The sequence below is a fragment of the Nicotiana tabacum genome, chromosome 15 (genome assembly GCF_000715075.1).
Source record: "Nicotiana tabacum cultivar K326 chromosome 15, ASM71507v2, whole genome shotgun sequence".
NCBI lineage: Eukaryota > Viridiplantae > Streptophyta > Magnoliopsida > Solanales > Solanaceae > Nicotiana > Nicotiana tabacum.
The window spans coordinates 46,095,867-46,114,937 of NC_134094.1; the positions used below are offsets into that span (position 1 = coordinate 46,095,867).

A 19,071-nucleotide genomic window follows, 5' to 3' on the forward strand; every position below is an offset into this window, starting at 1 on the left:
TTGATCACCTAGCATCGGAGGTATCTGGCTATGCACACATGAGAAGATAGAACTCGTGCATCCTCCGGGATAGTAAGAATAACCGATCTCTTACGACCGGGGTCCACGCTCGGAGCGAAAAATTAATTAATCAATCTTGGGCTCGAACTCAGCCCACTAACTTCCGAAGATGTGTCCTTCTTCAAGACTTCCAGGTCATCCAACCCAGAAAAATCTTCTGAAGTGGACGAATCTACACCATCAAAAAAGGAATGAAGGGGATCGTCCGCTCTATGGATCCCATCATTTGACTTCTCTTTCCCTACTTGGGCCTCCTCGAGCATGGACTCGGCGTAGGAGGGCGTCCTCGCAATTTCTATTATACCAGGCGCTTCCTTCGGAGCAGAGCCGGCATCCCGGGGGGTCCCATTCCCGGTCTCCTTATCGACCTCTCGAGTCTAAGGGAGGTCGGCCTGACGAATCTTCCCTCAGTTGCCTCCTGCTCCCCGGGAAAGGTCGATCTGTGGGCGATGAAAATGTCATCTTCATCCGTCTCGTCCCTGAGCCGGAGAAGAGAATCAAAGTCTGGTAACCGGGAACTGGTGCTCTTCCTGGGCTTGCAATCCACCCTCTTCTTTGGTTTCGCCTCAGGGCCCGGGGAGCCCGAAGGTTTTCTTTTCCTTTTTTTTTCCCCCGTGGCAGCCCCGGGCTGTCCCGTAATAGAGGGATCAACGGATAAGAATACGTCATCGTCCCCTTCCAAAGGCCTAAGCTCCGTGGTCTTAGGCAAACCTATGAAAGAAAAGAAGAGAAGTCAGTATGTTGTGAGCTAAGGACGCGAAAACAATTATTTGGAGGGGAACCTTACAATGAGAATGGGCCTCCCATCGGCCCCTCGATAACTTGCGCCATGAGCACTCGAAGTATGGCATTTGTTTGCAGATGCCTTCGATCCACTCCTTAAATGGGGGGAGCATTCGGAACCCAGGAAAATAGCTGCACAACCATAAGAGTAAATGAAAGGAAGGAAAATGAAGAAATATTAATGCTCAAGGAGAGGCTGCACTTACGAGATGCATTCCACTTCTCAGGGAATGGCATGAACTCGGGAGGGAACAAGTCTTCGGTCTTCATCCGAACGAAGCATCCCTGCCAGCCCCGGTCTCGGTCTTCATCAATGCTCGAAAAGGGGGTCTTGCTGGCCAGACGAGTAAGCTTAATCAGTCCCCCTCAGATTCGGGGACTGTATAAACGGATTTGATGATCGATGGTGAACCAACGAGACTCGGTCTTATTCACGAAGTAACGAAGGAGGATCACGATCCTCGATAGGGACGAGTGGATTTGCCCGAGGCACACCTCGTACCTCTTGCAAAAGTCCAAAATAACCGGGTCCACCAAGCCTAGTCTGAAGGGATAAGTGTAAACCCTTAAATACCCCTCCACATGGTTAGTAATGGAATCCTCAGGCATGGGGACTACCACATCCTTACCTTCCTAATTACAGTCCTCTCGGACTACGGGAAGGACGTCTTCGGTCACAGAGCATATGTACCTTGATGCTCCTTCACCCCGGTCCTGCTTGGACGAGGGTTTCTCAAGCTTGAAGTCATCCGAAATAGAACAACCCCCGAGAATAAATACTTTCATAGGGGGCTCGGGAGCTGGTTCGACGGCAGCCAACTCAGTGGTAGCCACATCGGGAGCAGCCGCCTCGAGGATAACTATTTCGAGATCGACCGCCTCACTACCAGCGGCCGGTAGAGAAGATGAAGAGGCAGCCTGTTGGGGATTTGATTTTGAAGTTTTAGCCACTGTTGGATGATAAAATTTGAAGATTTGAAGAAGAAGTATGGAGGCTTGGAAGAACAAGTTTGAAGGCTAAACAACGGGATATGAAGAATTTAAGAAGATATGGGCAAGAATCTAAGAATAATTATGAAGATTTAAAGATCAAAATATGAAGGTATGTAGGTTTGAAAGAGGTTGATGATAGCTGGGAAACTCGAAGGTAAAAGCTTGGTCGAAAAGTAGAAAAAGAACAAAGGATAGAAGCTTTTATAGGAAAGTAGGCGACGCTTTGCATTCGGAGGCAGCCAGTCGATGATTGACACGTGTTCTAAGTCAGAACGACGCAACTGATGGGACATTTCGGCTCCTTCGTCGTAACGTACGGAGGAAGGAACCGGAGAACATCTATCGTTTTCCATTGTTTCGGCAAACCTACTTACTGAGAAACAATGGGACTATCTATATACGGGTAAAACCAAGGCTAATGAATACCCCGATTTTCCGGTGAGGCAAACAAAGCGAGAAATATGACTGCAAGGAATCAGAATCGAAGCCAGGAGCCTCTCGCATCAAGGCCCGACCAAAACACCCGCCCTCGGAGCTATCGAGACCATGCCTCCCGGGTCTGGTTCGAGCTCCAAGACCTCAAAAATCATTACCAAACTACAGTGCACATTTAACAAGGGGCCGTGATATCCGTGTCCAACCGGATATCATGGCGTGAATCTCGGCCTGTATCAGCGGTGGATTAGTGATTAGCGAAAAGGAAGATTTTTACCTTTCTTAGAACTGCACTTAGGATAAAACCCCATACCATATTAAGGGGAAGCTGATTATTCATTATAGACACTGTAACACGCATATCGAGGCAATATATATTTTTTTCCCTCTGCTTCTAAAGATTATTCTATGTTCTTAGTTTTGTTCATAGCCCTTCATAAGTGTTTGGTTCCGAATCGAAGGCAGGCTAATTGTTTGGACCACAATCGAGCCCGAACTTGGTCTTACAACTGGTTTGGCCATTTATTCCATCTTTAATTTGCTCATCTAACGCTATTATTCAATTGTATTGAATTAGTCCATATATTTTTAAAACCGCGTATAAATTCAATTGTTATCCATTTTTAAGGTAAACGGTTATAAAACCATTGTGGTAGATGGTCCGAAGCAATGGTTTATGCCGTTGGAAAAGGATCTTCATTCTATTGACAAACTTTTGCAACTAAATCATTGCATTAGCTAAAGAACCGCTACCATAGAGGGATCTACTGTAATGGTTTATATAACCGTTGTAATAAGTATCTCTACAACGTCTGTTCATTAAAAAAATAATAGATATGGCGACGGTTTTCAGTTCGCTCCCAAATTTCCCTCCTCTATTATCTCAACAAAAAAAAAATCCTTAAAACATAGTCCTTTTTAAGTCATTTTAATATATTATATTCTAATTGTATTTTGTTCTTTTGAGAAAAGCTGAATACTTCGAAGATTGTAGCACTCTCAAACACATCGAGCTTTGAAATTTCTATGTGACCAACAAATCTCTTTTAGAAGAGCCGAGAATCGAAGCTCTGGGTCTGATCTTAAGAGCCGAGAATCATAACTCTGAGTTATAACATAAGATTCGTGACAATCTCTAATGGAGTGCTGAACTCGATCTCTTCATCAACTTTCTTCATAGTTTGCTAGACCTCAATTTCTCGATTTTCAGCATTTTCCAGGTATTTCTCGATTTCCTTGTTGTATAAAGGGTTATTTGTCCTTGGATGGTGAAAAGTTATGAGAGTATATTTTTTCGTTAGGGTTTTGTATTTATAGTATTAAAAATTGTTAGTACTCTATATTCAAAAATATATTCTGGAAACATAAACTTAGTAAAACTAGAAATGGAGAAAAAAATAAAAATTAATCTGAGTCCACTGAATTTACAGTATTTCATTAAGGAACTTAATACCTGTCACGACCCAACTCTCGCCGGAGCCGCGACGACACCTAACACTACTTGCTAGGCAAGCTAACAGTCACACAATAAGAACTAATTTGATAAAACATGGTTTAATAAACTCAATAGCAGAAATATCATGAAATAACTGAGAAAGCAACAACAATACTGCGACAACCATCCCAATGATCAGGTGTCAACAAGTACGTGAGCACTACTGAAATCCAAAATACAAGGCCCAGTCCTCAATACACTGTATGGAAAATAGAATAGTAATAATAGAATTAATAAAAGAGAACTTCAACATCTGCGGACGACATAATAGCTACCTCGTAGTCTCCCAGAAGCTGGTATCAACACAACTCTAGCAATCACCACGTCCGAAAGTACTTGTATCTGCACATAAAGTGTAAAGTGTAGTATGAGCACATCAATAACTAACAAACTAAATCTTGGACTGAAAGCAGTGACAAGCTCAGAATAAACAGTCAGAAACCAATATCAATAACTAGTAACAACTTAGGATATAAAGGAAATAGTGTAAATAAATACCTCAATGATATTATGTTCAGCTCGTTCACATTCCAGGAATTTAGACATGCTTCCCAAGTATAACAGTTAAAGCTCAACACAATTAACATTTCAGTTACCAGATAACATGAGAAAAATATATCTATATGTCTACATGTCAAATATGCGTACCAAGTCAATATCGTCACAGTGGAACTATCAAGTATGACCATACTCAATACACTCTTGGTCCCTGACATAAAAACCTCAACATCACACACACAAAACCACACTCAACAATATACGATTGCATGGCATAAATGCCCCTCACCAAAGCACGTATATATAACACTGTGCCTGCGCCCACTGTTGGCATGTTAGACTTCGGAGGGACGGATCCTGTCCAAGCGCTAATCAAAATCATTTAGCCCAATATTGAGGGCCTGATGCACGCGTCACCCCAAATTAGTAACACTTAGCCCAATATGAGCCTGGTGTACGCGTCACCTCAAAATTAATACCAAATCGGCTCTATGGCCCATGCTCAGACAATAACCGCTCAAGTCTCAGTTAACCACATCTCACATTACTCAGTTCAATAGTGTTACACATACGAGACATCAACAACATGTGAGGAATCAAATAAGAAAGTACTGAGACAGAGATATCATACACGGATATTGCATCATGACTGAGAGTATGTGTACAATTAAGGTATATAGCTCAGAAACATCAAGAATAGCCCCATCGTATCTCAAACAAATAGCACATAGCCTAAACATGATTTCTAATATGAAACAGAACTCAAATAATCATACACGGATATTGCATCATGACTGAGAGTATGTGTACAATTAAGGTAAATAGCTCAAAAACATCAAGAATAGCCCCCATCGCATCTCAAACAAATAGCACATAGTCTAGACATGATTTCTAACATGAAACAGAATTCAAATAATCATACAAGTTTAGAAACACGGATATAGTAAGGTGTGATGGCCAAAACAAACCCATAATAGTCTAAAAACCACCTCTAATCATGAATACTCCGGTGCACGCACACACGCCCGTCATTCCAATACCTCTCATATAACATAGTTTCTAGTAGTAAATACTTTTAAATCTAAGTTTAGATATGTCACTTACCTCACAATGTGCAAATCAATACTCCAAAAAGCTTTTTCCATGCAAATCGGCCTCCGAGCGACTCGAATCTAGCCAAAGCAACTTAATATCTTTAATAAAAGCCACAAGAAAAAAATTCATATAATAATGCTAAGGTCTTTGATCAAAATTGGAAAGTCATCCTAAAAAGTCAACCCCTGGCTCGCACCCGGAACCCGACCAAACTCACAAATTTCGAATACCCATTCTGTTACGAGTCCAAATATATGTGTTTTACCCAATTCAAACCACAAGTCGATCCCCAAAATATCAAATCTCACCTCCAATAACATAGCCTAAAATCCCCAAATTTTACCTTCAATTTACATAAACTAGGTGTAATAATCAATGGGTAATTAATATTTATCATCAAAATTGAATAATCTATACATACCTCTTCAATTGCAGCAAAAAACCTTCTAAAAATTGCCTCCAACCGAACTCCAAAATTCTAATTATGAGAAAATAACCAAGCCCTCGTTTTTAAATGTTCTGCCCAGTGATCCCGCATCTGCGGTGCAAAATCACCATACTTGCGGCGCCGCATTTGCGCTCACTAGCTCGCATCTGTGAGACCCACTAACTGCCCAACCATGCGCACCCGCGGTCCCTTCTCTGCACATGCGGGAACATTTCTGCGATCTAACTTCCGCATCTGCGAACTCCCATGCCTCCGTCCAGGTCCGCTTCTGTGCTCACTCGTCTGTATCTGCGGGCTCGTAAATATGGAAATATCCTCACACCTGCACTCTTCCCCAACTCCAGCCTAGCCACCTTCTGCGACTCCTTGCCTGTACCTGCGGACACACACCTGTGATAGGTCCTCCGCAAGTGCGAATGCACCAACTTCAACAGTCCTTCAACCATGTAACACAATCCAAATAAGCCGAAACCAATCTGAAACACACCCGAGGTTCCCGGGACGCCATTCAAACATACCAACAAATCCTATAACACAGTAAGAACCTACTCGATGCCTCAAATCACATAAAAATATCAAAATCATGAGTCACACCCCAATTGAAGATTAATGAAACTAATGAACTTTAAACTTCTGAAAGTTATGCTGAATCACGTCAAACCAACCCGGAATGACCTCAAATTTCACATACAAGTCCCAAATGATACAACGGACCTTATCCAACACCCTGAACCAAAATCCAAACCCGGTATAGACAGTCAATTCCTGGTCAAACCTGTCCACCTTTCAAACCTTCAACTTTTAAACTTTTGCCAAAAAGCACCAAACCAACCTACGAACCTCTAAATTCAATTCCGGATATATTCCTGAGTCTAAATTCCCCATACGAAACTATTGGAATCATCAAGCACCTCAAAAGTGCTAATATACCTAGGGCTCGACTTTCCCTTCCGTCCGAATCTCATCACACCCTTTATGCGCAAAACTCCGAGTAGAACCTTCTCACCTACCATATATGCAATATCACGAGCCTTCCTGTCAGCATAAATCTTCTGTCTGGACTGTGTTGTATGAAGCCGCTCCTGAATCAACTTCACCTTCTCCAAAGCATCACATACCAAGTCAGTACCCAATTACCTGGCTCCCCAGCCTTAAACCAACCAATCGGAGAACGACATCGCCTTCCATATAAAGCCTAATAAGGAGTGATCTGAATACTTGATTGATAGCTGTTGTTGTAGGCAAACTCTGCTAATGGAAGGAACTGATCCCAAGAACCTGCGAAATAAATAACATAGGAACGTAACATGTCATCCAAAATCTGAGTAGTGTGCTCAGACTGCCCGTCTGTTTGGGGTAAAATATTGTACTAAGCTCTACCCATGTACCCAACTCGCTGCACTGCTCCCCAAAAATGTGATGTGAACTGAGTGCCTCAATCTGAGATAATAGACACGGGCACACCATGAAGGAGAATAATCTCCCGAATATAAATCCGAGCCAGCTGCTCTGAAGAGTAGGTAGTCACAACTAAAACGAAATGTGCAGAATTGTTCAGTCTGTCCACAATAACTCATACTACATCAAATTGTTTCAAGGTCCGTGGAAGCCCAACTACAAAATTCATGGTGATACGCTCCTATTTCCACTCTGGAATATCAAGTGTAATTAAATCAGAAATAACATGAAATAATGGAGGAGGCACATACTAGATGAAAATGGCAGACGTACTTCCATAAACTGTTAAAAGAGGAGGGGGACTAAAACATTGTGCTAGGTAAGTTAGACACTCCATGAGTTGGCGTGATTTTGGGTATTGTAGTCGTATTAAGATAGAGGAGGTGGAAGAGGTGATGTGTTAGATGACTAGGGGCAGAGGCCGGATGAAATCCGTGGAATTTTGGAATAATGTGTGCCGAGCAGGTTTGAAGTGGCTCACCGGGTTGTTTGGATTCATTTTTAAGACGAAGAAGATGCCCAGCGAATGGAGGTGGAGTACGATGGTCCCACTGTACAAGAACAAGGGTGATATCCAAAATTGCAAAACCTATAGGGGTATAAAGTTGTTGAGCCACACTATGAAGGTTTGGGAGAGGGTGGTGGAAGTCAGGGTGATGAAGAGCGTGTCTATTACCGAGAACCAATTCGAATTCATGCCGGGCGTTCGACTACAGAAGCTATTCATTTGGTGAGAAAATTAGTGGAGCTTTATAAGTAAAGGAAGAAGGACTTGCATATGGTGTTTATTGACCTAAAACAACGTACGATAAAGTCCCGAGGGAGGTTCTGTGGAGGTGTTTAAAGGTCTGCGGCATTCTGGTAACATACACTGGGGTGATTAGGGATATTTATGATGGTGCTAAGACTCAGGCGATGACTGTGGGAGGTGACTTGGAGCACTTTCCAGTATGAGGCGGTTGCACCAGGGTTCGACTCTTAGTCCGTTTTTTTTTTCCTTGGCGATGGACGTGCTGACGCGGCACATCCAAGGATAAGTGCCATGGTGCATGTTATTTGCTGATGACATAGTGTTGATCGATGAGACGCGATGTGGGGTTGGCGCGAGGTTGGAGGTTTGGAAATAGACCTTGGAGTCTAATATTTTCAAGTTTAGCAGGACTAAAATAGAATACATGGCATGAAAATTCAGACACAGGACTCATAAAGGGGACGTGGATATGAAGCTTGATTCTCAAGTTATCCCTAAGAGAGGTCATTTTAAGCATCTCAGTTCTATTATCCAAGATAACAGGGAGATTGACGAGGATGTCCCACATCGTATTAGAGCGGGATGAATGAAATGTAGGCTTGAATCCCATGTTCTATGTGATAAGAACGTTCCACAAAAACTAAAGGGTAAATTCTACAAAGTAGTTGTTAGACCGACGATAATGTATGGATGTGTTGGCCAGTCAAGAACTCACATGTACAGAAGATGAAAGTAGCGAAAATGAGGATGTTGAGATAGATGAGTTGATGTACTAGGAGAGATAAGATTAAGATTGAAATTATTCGGTACAAAGTGGGAGTGGCCTCCGTGATGGGCAAGATGCGAGAGTCGAGGTTGAGATGGTCCGAATACGTTAAGAGGAGAAGCATTGATGCTCCTGTTAGGAGGTGTGAGAGGTTAGCCTTGGCGGATCTAAGAGAAAGCCGAGGTAGGCAAAACAAATACTAGGGAGAGGTGAATAGGCAGGATATGGCGCTACTCCAACTTACTGAGGACATGATCTTTGATAGGATGGTGTGACGGTAGAGAATTATGGTAGAAAGTTAGTAGATAATTGAGAGTTTTCCCTTTTCTGTCAAGTAGTATTAGTAGCACTCATGTCCCTTCATTTTCGTAGATCTATATTACGTCATGTTGTTTAGTTCAATTTAGTTATCGCATTTCTTTATTGTTAATATTTGGCACTACTTTATCTTGTCTTCCTCTTTTATCTTCTTTCCTTCTTTCTTTCTTTTTCTTCTTTCTCCTCTTCTTCTTCTCCCCCTCCTCCTCCCTCTTCTTCTTCTTTTTCCTCTCCCTCTCTTTCTTTCTCACATTTCTGAGCCGATGGTCTATTGGAGACAACCTCTCTACCCTCACTAGGTAAGGGTAAGACATGCACACACACTACCCTCCCCAGATCCAACTTATGGAATATATTGGGATTGTTGTTGTTGTTATTGTTATTTTGTATCATAAGGACCTAGTCTCATTATTGTTAGAAGGTTTCTATTGATGTTCTGTTCTTTTATAAGTGAATTATGTCTTGTGCTTTTGGAGACTGTAAAAATCTCTATGTAAAATTGCATGTAGCAGAATGCTATTTTCATGCTCCTGAAGCAGTATGAAGTTTTCAACTTATTTTCCCATAATATTTAGAAATTTGACTAATTACGAATGTTGCACAAATTTTAGCTTGACCAAGTAGAAATTTGAGTTTTCTTAACCGAGAGTGATAAGAATGTTTTTGGTAACGATCTCTTTGTTCTTTATTGTCGTAACCTTTTCCTCTTCCATTTCTTCTCGTTTCAAGTCATATATATTGAGTACCAAGACACCAATCTCCGCTTTGTGACCGTTGCTAATTTACTTATTCAAGCAACACTGCTTCTTTGTTCATTCTTCACATTGTCCATCTGACTATCTCTAATGGACATTATTAATTTGAGCGCAAGAGCAGGCTTTGCTTTGTTAGAACTCAGTGTTGGGGTCGAAATAATAAGGTGTCATGCGAAAGCTAATAAAGTAAACTTGGCGATGTTAAATCAGACGATAAAAATAAATAAATAACTATCTATTATGGGGTTTAATAAAAAGTGAAAAATGATGATTGAGGTTGATACAGGTTTATAACTAAGTAAGAGGGGGATATATATAAAGGTTGATAACTTTATGTTGTAAAAATTCCTACTCGGTACTCTCTCTCTTAATCTATAAACTTGTGTTAATATTTTATCAAAATTATGAACTGTTATTACCCCTTAATATTTTTTTATTTTTTATTATTTCACTCTGTTCATCTCTTATTTCCAATTGTTTAAAGATCTGGATCTTTTCTTAATATTTTTTTCTTTAACCTCACCTTGGCCTCAGTTAAACATGTTTTACCCGTTTATACCTTTGTGGTGATTTTTGGGCGTATCTTAACTGGTTTTTCCTAGAAATTTACAGGTTAATCCATCAGCTTTGTTAAAAGATTGGAAAGATAACCATATACTTAAAGTGAATTTTTTAATTATTTACAAACTAACAACTAGGGAATTAAATACATAAGATATGGATATCAAATAAAAAGTAAATAAATCGGGGTAATACACAGTAAAATAATTTATAGATAAAAACAGTAACTTACATGTTTATAAGAGAGAGATTTCCCTTTCGGTGAATCCGAAAGAGTGTTGTCGACTTGGAATTAAAAATTTGCACACTTAAGCATAAAGCCTTGCTTATTTTACAGGTTTACTAAGACAGATAATACTAAGGCATACATAAGGAAATATTTTACAACAAAGGGGGTTGTGGATGGAGGATGGTTGATGAAGGAAATGGTGAAAGAGAGAGTGTTGTTTTTCTTCTGATTGCTTCTTTTGGTTTTGTCTAGTTCTTCAATCTTCCTCTTCTTATATAGCCTTACCTTCAGACAAATATTTTCAAACAGTATTAGGTAATGTTCAATTTAAACCACAATCTTTAGTAGAACAGACTAATATGGATATAATAAGTTTTGAAAAACGTAATTTAATATTTTTTCCACCTTAAAACATGGCATTCAGAATTTTATCAGAATGCGTCATAGACAGATCACAAAGGTATTTGATGGATAATTTATGGGTAGCGTATAATAAAAAAGACACTAAATATTTTATAGCAGCTCTTAATACTTTAGGACAATATTTTACGGACAAAAACCAAGAAAAAAGATTTAAAAATTATGTGGTAGTACATGGCAAGACAAATGGTATTTCTCAGACTTGGATAGAAGTCTTAGACTCCATTAAAGATTTAGAAAAACCTCTCTTTAAAGATTTTAATGATTTCACTGAAGTATTAGACTATGCAAGGGGAATATTAGGACCAAATTACTACATCTCTCCAGCACTAAGACGAAACCTAGAAAGAACTCCTCAATACAATATCCAAAAATACATAGACAAGATAATTTTCTGTGATCATTGGTCATCAATGACTGAAGCTTTCAAAAGACTTAACCAAAAGAATGAGTCCCTAGAACAAGAGAAGGCAAGATTAATGGAGCAGGTAAAGATATTAGAACAAAGACTCCAAGCAGTAAAGTTTGAATTAGTACAATCACAGACTCAGGTTATCTCCCAGCCAAGGTACAGTTCACAACAATTGAGTTCTCCATCTCAATCTCAGAATAAAATGGATGAGAAGAGTGTGCAATCCCCACTGAATGCAATAAAATTCATTGTATCGGATAAAAATACAGCTAGTCCGGTTCAAACAATAGCCGGTAAAGACTCATCAAATTCGTTTATGGCTGTCACTTTGCCAAAAAGTGAAGATGGAGGCTCATTAAGACAACTAAAAAGAAGACTACCTAAAACATTGATACAAGGAGAAGTCTCGAAAAAGAAAGGAATAATTTCAAAAAAGAAAAAAAATGATAAAATAGAAAATGTAGTTAAGCAAACATTAAAAAAATTCTTTCAAGACAAACATGTTAACAGAAATCCTAGTCCAGATCCTAGTCCAAAAATAAATTCCAGTCCAGAAATATCCCATAGATCAGGAGAAGATGATAATTACGAAGATGAGAACTACCCTGATAACTACCTAAATTATCAAGATGCTCAGGATCCAAATGATGATTCAAGAATGAGTTTAGACTCAATAACTCTACACAATCTTGATACATAGAAGCAAGAAATAATCTGAAAACAAAATGATAGACACCAAAGGTACAATAATGCAACCAACAAAAGAAGAAAAGACACGATACATGTGAAAAAAGAATAGTACTGAAAAATTATTCTACTATAAAAGAGAAACTTATCGAAAGAATAAATTCTCCCTCCTAAACAAGAATCTCTTGAGGACTGCATTGTGAATGTTATTGTGCTGTTATGTTAACGAGGGATCCTTAATTTATAGATGTCCACAACCTTTTTCTCAAAGAAAGGGATTTGTCAAATCTGAAAGAGATTTATATTTTCTTTTAAGTAAACGTAAAATCAATTATGTTAAATAGTTTAAATTTCCTTCAAGTAAGAGGTAAAATTCACATAGTGGTAAGAAAATCATGAAAAAACCTAATAATTCTTCTATTTGGCCTGAATTTTCTGATAGAATAAACTTGATCTTCATCCTTCACATAATCATTATAATAGCTGCTTGTCATGATTAAAAATATGTATGGGTTAAAAATAGGAGTCATGTACGCTAAAAGTAAATACGAGTTAAAAATATTTGAGCCCTGCGTTAAAAGTAAACATGCTTAAACGTGGAACTCTACATTAAAAGTGAGCAGAGTTAAAAGTAGAGCTCATGCGTTAAAAGTAAGCATGGGTTAAAAATTAAATTCCATAAGCATGGATTAAAAATAATTTTTATTTTTTTAAAATGCAATAACAAGAATGTTGAAAATATAGTTGAGAACATGTCTCCACATATAGTACTCGGTCAAATTGGCTGCAGCTTGAACTAAACACACTATGAACATATCTTCAACCTCATCGAACCATTAGATCTGATAACACCTCTTGGGATCGAAATAACAAGGAATCATGTGAAAGCTAACAAAACAAATTTTGGCGATGATAAATCAGATGACAAAGAATAAATATACTAAAAAAGGCATAATATTTTAATATAATTTGGTCAATTGACTTACATGAATCTACTAATTTAAAAGAGCAAAAAACTTAGTGAAAGAATAACTTCTCCCCCTAAACAAAACTCTCTTAAGGACTATAATGATATTGTGTTATTGTGTAAAGGAGAGATCCTCAACTTATAGGGGTCCACAACTTTTTCCTCCAAGAAATGGATTTGTCAAATATGAAAGAGATTAATATTTTCCTTTACGGAAAAGTAAAATCAATTATGGTAAACAAGCTCAGGCAGGTTCCAAGAGCTTGGTTTGAAAGGTAACAACAATCTATAAGAGCCGAAATAAGAGCAGAGAAAGGAGCCCTTCCTTCAAGTAATATGTAAAGTCTAAATATAATAAGAAAATCATAGTAAATCCTTACACCCGATGACCATGTCGTGCTTTGCTTTGTGACGATATGTGTGGTGGGATTGCAGTTGCTGGTTAGCACTGCACATATGTGTCGCTTGGCCAAGACAATCCGAACTGCCTGGACAGGACCATTCTTGACTACCAACATTTCTCATATGCATGTAAATTGCCAATATATCAAGGAATTCAATTCCTAGCAGCGACGACTGTTGATACTTACTGATATCATGAAATTCGACTCAGCTATACAATGGCTACAATTTCAAAACTATGAGCAATTGAAGTTGTGTCTAGACACGGTTTACTTGCTAAATTTGTTAGTTTGGACTGGTTTGAATTGTTTGTTATCAAGTGTTAACGAATCTAAAAATAAGAGGCCAGCAAACTTTGCTTGACCCAAATATTAATGTCATATAACAACAACCCAGTATAATCTCACTAGTGGGGTCTGGGGAAGGTAGTTTGTACGCTGACCTTACCCCTACCCTGGGGTAGAGAGGCTGTTTCCGATAGACCCTCGGTTCCCTCCCGACAAGAACTCCCCACCTTTGCTCTTGAGGTGACTCGAACTCACAACCTCTTGGTTGGAAGTGGATGATGCTCACCACTAGAGCAACTCACTCTTCTTGATTAATGGCATATAACGAGATTCATATAACGCTTAATAGATAAACCTAACAAGAAACAATGTATACATTCCTGAGTTCAAGTTTGAAAATCAAAATTTAGGGATTATTTAATGATATGGGGCAGAAAACCAGATTTCTCCTTCCTTCACATAATATAATTACAATAAAACCTTAAAAAATTTAAAGGAATGGCCAAAGAAAAAACGAAAGAAAGAAATGTATTTCCATTGTGCCCTTGGGATATTGTCATGATGTTAAGCTAAAAGAATCAGCTATTCTGTAGAAATCAGTATTCACCTTAGGCCAGATCGACTCTGGAGCCTGGGAATTCAAAGTGAATAACTTTCCTCCCCTGACACAGCAAACAGCAACATTGTGTCTCCGGAATGCAGGGCTCTCAACTTGGAATTCCAATGTGTAGTATTTCAGATTCCTCGAGGAAGAATCGTCTCTTACATTTGCTTGAATTAATGTTCCCTTTACATCAGGGAGTTTGCCTGATCCTGTTATAGTCCGCACTATAGCTTCTCCTACTTCCTTTGGTCCTCCAAATGTCTCTATCCTGCCAAAATATACCTCACAGGTAATTTACCAGATTATATGGAATATACCAGCTTAAGCTACGATTAGGGAGCTTACGAGAAATCAATAGAAACTGGTGAGACAATGACGCTAACATTGAGCTCCCCATTTGACCCCGGTGGACCAAACGCAACAACCGGCTCATTTACATTCTTCCGCCTCCGATCATCATTGCTCAGAGGTGGTGGATCCAGTGATCTTTCTAATTTTCTCGCTGCTCGATACAATACTGTCTGATCTCCCACCCAATTTGATGGATATACAAACTCTATTTGTAAACGTACAAAAAGAATTTCTTTCACTTGAAAAGATAAAAAGAAAAGGAACATAACAAATTGGAGTAGTCATTTTTTTTCCCAATGACATAATTTTATTAGCATTATGCAATCCACAAGTTATTTTAGTTACTTTCAGTGTATTCCATATTTATAATTTGTGTGTCAAAAGTTCTTAGTACAGTAATTCTTTTTAAAACTTTCACTCAATAAAATATCATATACGTGTAAAATGATACAAATGGGGCACAATGAAACACGTACTAACCAAATCCTTCAATCGCATCAAGGCATCGGCTGTAACCTCCAATAGGATAAATTACATCAAGCCTAAGACTCCGAGCACTATCCGGCGACAAGCCTAGCAGGGAACTAGTGACTCCAGCAAAATCGGCGCCCAATGCAACCAGAGATGCTGTGCCAATCCCCACAAGTAGCCGCCGCCTGAAAACTGACACGAGTGGTGCGAATTGGTTAGACGGGCGTATTGTCACCTCCTGGATTCTGTCTTTCTGATTATCGGATGGCTGAGTCAGGTATACTCGGTTAAGGGACGTAGTTGTTTGCGTATGAAGATAAGGATGCATTGCCATTATTTGATTCTTTAGCTTCTTAGTTCATTGTGGAATTACTGAGGCAGTAGTAGGAGCAGTTATTGTCCTGTAAGTTTCCGTTTCATGTTTATGGGGCAGGGGTAATGTTGTGTAGCCAAAAAAAAAAAAGAAGTGAGAAAGGAAGAAAGAAGATGAAGTAAGGTTTGGCTTGTCGAAGATAGCCTATCCAGTGACCCAAATCTTGTTGTTCTTATTCATTGTTGGTATGCGACACGCTTTGCATTTCTCCCGAGCAATCATAGCACTGACTTTCAAGCCCATTCAAGAATAGAAATCAAATTCGTAGGTTTTGAAAGTTGTTTTAGTGTCCTTTTCCTTTTTACATATTTTTCCTATTTCTCATCTCCAACTCTTTCCTTTTTCTTTTTCCTTTATTCTTGTTTTCTTGTGCATTTCATATGGAAAATGTTCCCTGAAAAAAGAATTTCCTTAAGAATCATTTTCTGAATATTTACTTAAGAATTTTCATGTTCGCTAGCATTAGTGTTAATATGTTATCTTTTATTCACAGATGACTATTACTGCCTAGAGTTAGACGGATTCGATCTTATTTCATCTTATTGTTATTCTTATTTGTTGCAATTACCTTTTCTTTTTAGTCGTTCTCCAGCCGAGGGTCTATCGAAAACAGCCTCTCTGTTCTTCGAAGGGTAGGGGTAAGGCTGCATACATCTTATCCTCCCCATACCCCACTCGTGGAAAACTACTGGGTTTGTTGTTGTTGTTGCTGTAGTCGGATATAACAGGAAGTAACATATAATAATGCCGTATACCAGGAGCACTATACAATATAAGGATATAACTTCGGTGATATTTTTTAGTATTAAATGTTAAGAATAATAATGGTGAAAAAAATATTAAAAGAATAAATATAAGTGTTGATTGAAGTGGTAAGAGGTAAATCTTCAGCAATTTGCGGAGGAAATTTGACTTACGCACAAAAATGAAGAAAACGTCATTTTTCCTCTTTTGACACAGTATTTTCAACAATTTAAGGTAATCAAACACAAAAAAATAATTTCATCAAAGAAAACATTTTCAACAATACAGCACACACAATTCCCCTTCTAATCCTTCTAAGATAATCTTTACATCTCTTTAAAAATAAGCAATAGCAAACAAGAAAAGGACGTCGCAAAAATGCCTTTCTTATATGCTTATTGTATGGGTAAAATTGGTTGATAACATATGGTCGAATGATAACATGACACGTGGAATCGAAGATAGGCAAAAGATGAGTTGGGAAACCACCAATACCGGATACAATGGGTGTGACCGGTACCAGATAAATTTCGAAGAGAATGTAGTCGACAGCAGGAGTTCAAAGGTTTGCCGTCGGATAGCATTCAATGAGGGAATATTCGCTAACATTAAATGAGCGACCAATGCAGAGAATATTCGCATTCAAGGCTTTTACATGTTCGTCAATGACTCCTTTATTATCATTTAAGAGGTGTTTGATCCTAGGATCTTGTTTCCCTAGGTAGAGCTATAAATAGCGGCGTTAGCAGCCATTGTAGGGACATGAAACATTCTACACAAAAATCTACACTTTACTATTGCGCTCTCAATTTAACAACTTTATCATCGCTTTTTTATCATTTTCGCCTTTGCTCTCGGAAAGGCTGCTTTCGGAACCAGGCTTGTTATCTTCTTTAATTTCAGTTGTCAGATCTTAATTTTGATCCTATCTCTTTATCATTTTTGGATCAAATCAATTTGCTTGTCTATAAATCATATAAAAAATTTAATTGTACTATTTTATGGGTAAATAGTTTGGCGCTCACCGTTAGGCATAGATAGCTGCGCAATTGTTTTGATTCATTCGTTTATTACTAACTAGTTTTGGTTCTTTCCTTAGAAAAAAACCAAATATGGCAGTTAATGATGTCAACAACAAACACAACGTTGAGGAACATGAAGAATTATCCCAACGTGATGACTCAATCAGTGAGACTCACAACAAAGGAGATGAAGGTCAGTACCCTCGACATGTGCGGGAACCAACTCCCGATGATGCGGAGGAGGAATATGTCATGGAAACGGTCAAACTCCTGAGAGAACAGTAGAAAGCAATCATGAATCCCCTCTCAAGGTAGGATCGAGTGATGACGGAGTTAATACAAGCATTATCGGGCGCCTCTAATAATGTGAACGGAAGGGGCCCGATTCCTCCTAGTGTTTCTACAAATCAAACGGCTCAGCGAGTCGACAACAACACCCCAAGGAGTGAAGTCGGTTTTGACGAAGTCGGAGGGACCAATATCGGATTTGGGAATAACAATTGGAAAGATCCTTTCAAAGCCGAGCTCATGAGGTTCATAAGGGAAATGAATGAACGGATGGATGAAAATGTGAAGGAGTTTCACGCTTAGATGGATCAAATTCCGGGTGTGCCACCGATGCTAAAGGGTCAAGATTCGAAAAAACACACACAGTTGCTATTTAAGCCAAGTGCACTACCAGAATTAATTTCCAATAGATTCAAGATACCGGACATACCAAAATATGATGGGACTTCGGATTCGCAAGATCACATCACAACCTACACCACGATAGTGAAAGGAAACAACTTGGGTCAACATGAGATCGAGTCGGTTCTGTTGAAGAAGTTTGGTGAAACCCTCATAAAAGGGGGCCCTAATATGGTTCTCTCTCCTACCGCAATATTCAATTGATTCTTTTGAGATGCTTGCAGACTCGTTCATTAAGGCCCATGCCGGAGCAAAAAAAGTTCAAGCTAGAAAGGCAGACATATTCAGAATTTTGCAAGGCGAATCCGAGCTACTGCGAGAATTTATGATTCGATTTCAGAAGGAAAGAATGCTGCTGCCGGCGGTTCCAATGAGTGGGCATTAGAGGCATTCACGAAGGGTCTAAACCCGCTAAGTTTTGATGCCTCCCAAAAACTGATGAATTGCCTGCTCGAGTTCCAAGCAACCACATGGGCAGATGTCCATAACCGTTATGAGTCAAAAATAAGCATAGCAGATGATCAACTTGGATCTTCGGTACCGACCAAGGGACGAGGTCGAGACAGAAACCAGGATAAGTTTAAGAGCGAGTTTGATACAGATCGATGGGTCTCTAGAGGTCATTTTCTACCGTACGAGAGGGCCAATGGGCATAGCAACAAAGGGTTTTAGTCATCGGATAGGTTTTATCCTGATAGAAGAGCCGATCGTGGACAAAACAACAGCTCGTTACAGGAGAAGGAGGTGCCAGGGGCCAAAGATTCCACATATCCTATGTTATCAGATTACAATTTTAACATCAGCTTGGTAGAATTGGTATCGTCAATAAGGAATATCAAGGAAGCACAGTTCCCGAAGCCAATTCGATTAGATCCTTGCCAGAGGGATCCCAGTTTATAGTGTGAATACCATGGGACTCATAGACATAGAACTGGGGACTGCCGACACCTCCATATAGAAGTGGAGACATTGTTGAAGAATGGCCATCTTAGGGAG

The 19,071-nt window shown here is 39.2% G+C and overlaps 1 protein-coding gene across 1 annotated transcript; it reads right to left on the bottom strand.

Moving 5' to 3' along the window:
* Positions 1-14,176: 14,176 nt before the first annotated feature.
* On the bottom strand, positions 14,177-16,073 carry LOC107799036 (psbP domain-containing protein 7, chloroplastic-like). Its single transcript, XM_016622102.2, has 3 exons — positions 15,256-16,073; positions 14,770-14,980; positions 14,177-14,692 (listed from the first exon to the last, which is right to left on the bottom strand). The coding sequence occupies exons 1-3, from the start codon at positions 15,578-15,580 to the stop codon at positions 14,377-14,379; spliced, it is 852 nt and encodes a 283-aa protein (XP_016477588.1). The 5' UTR covers positions 15,581-16,073; the 3' UTR covers positions 14,177-14,376.
* Positions 16,074-19,071: the final 2,998 nt, after the last annotated feature.

Excerpts from the sequence above, each read along its gene's own strand:
- LOC107799036 (XM_016622102.2), bottom strand. The coding sequence starts at position 15,580 with ATGGCAATGCATCCTTATCTTCATACGCAAACAACTACGTCCCTTAAC. Across the intron at positions 14,981-15,255 it reads TGATGCGATTGAAGGATTTG|AGTTTGTATATCCATCAAAT; the intron begins GTTAGTACGTGT and ends GTTTACAAATAG. Across the intron at positions 14,693-14,769 it reads CCAGTTTCTATTGATTTCTC|GATAGAGACATTTGGAGGAC; the intron begins GTAAGCTCCCTA and ends ATATTTTGGCAG.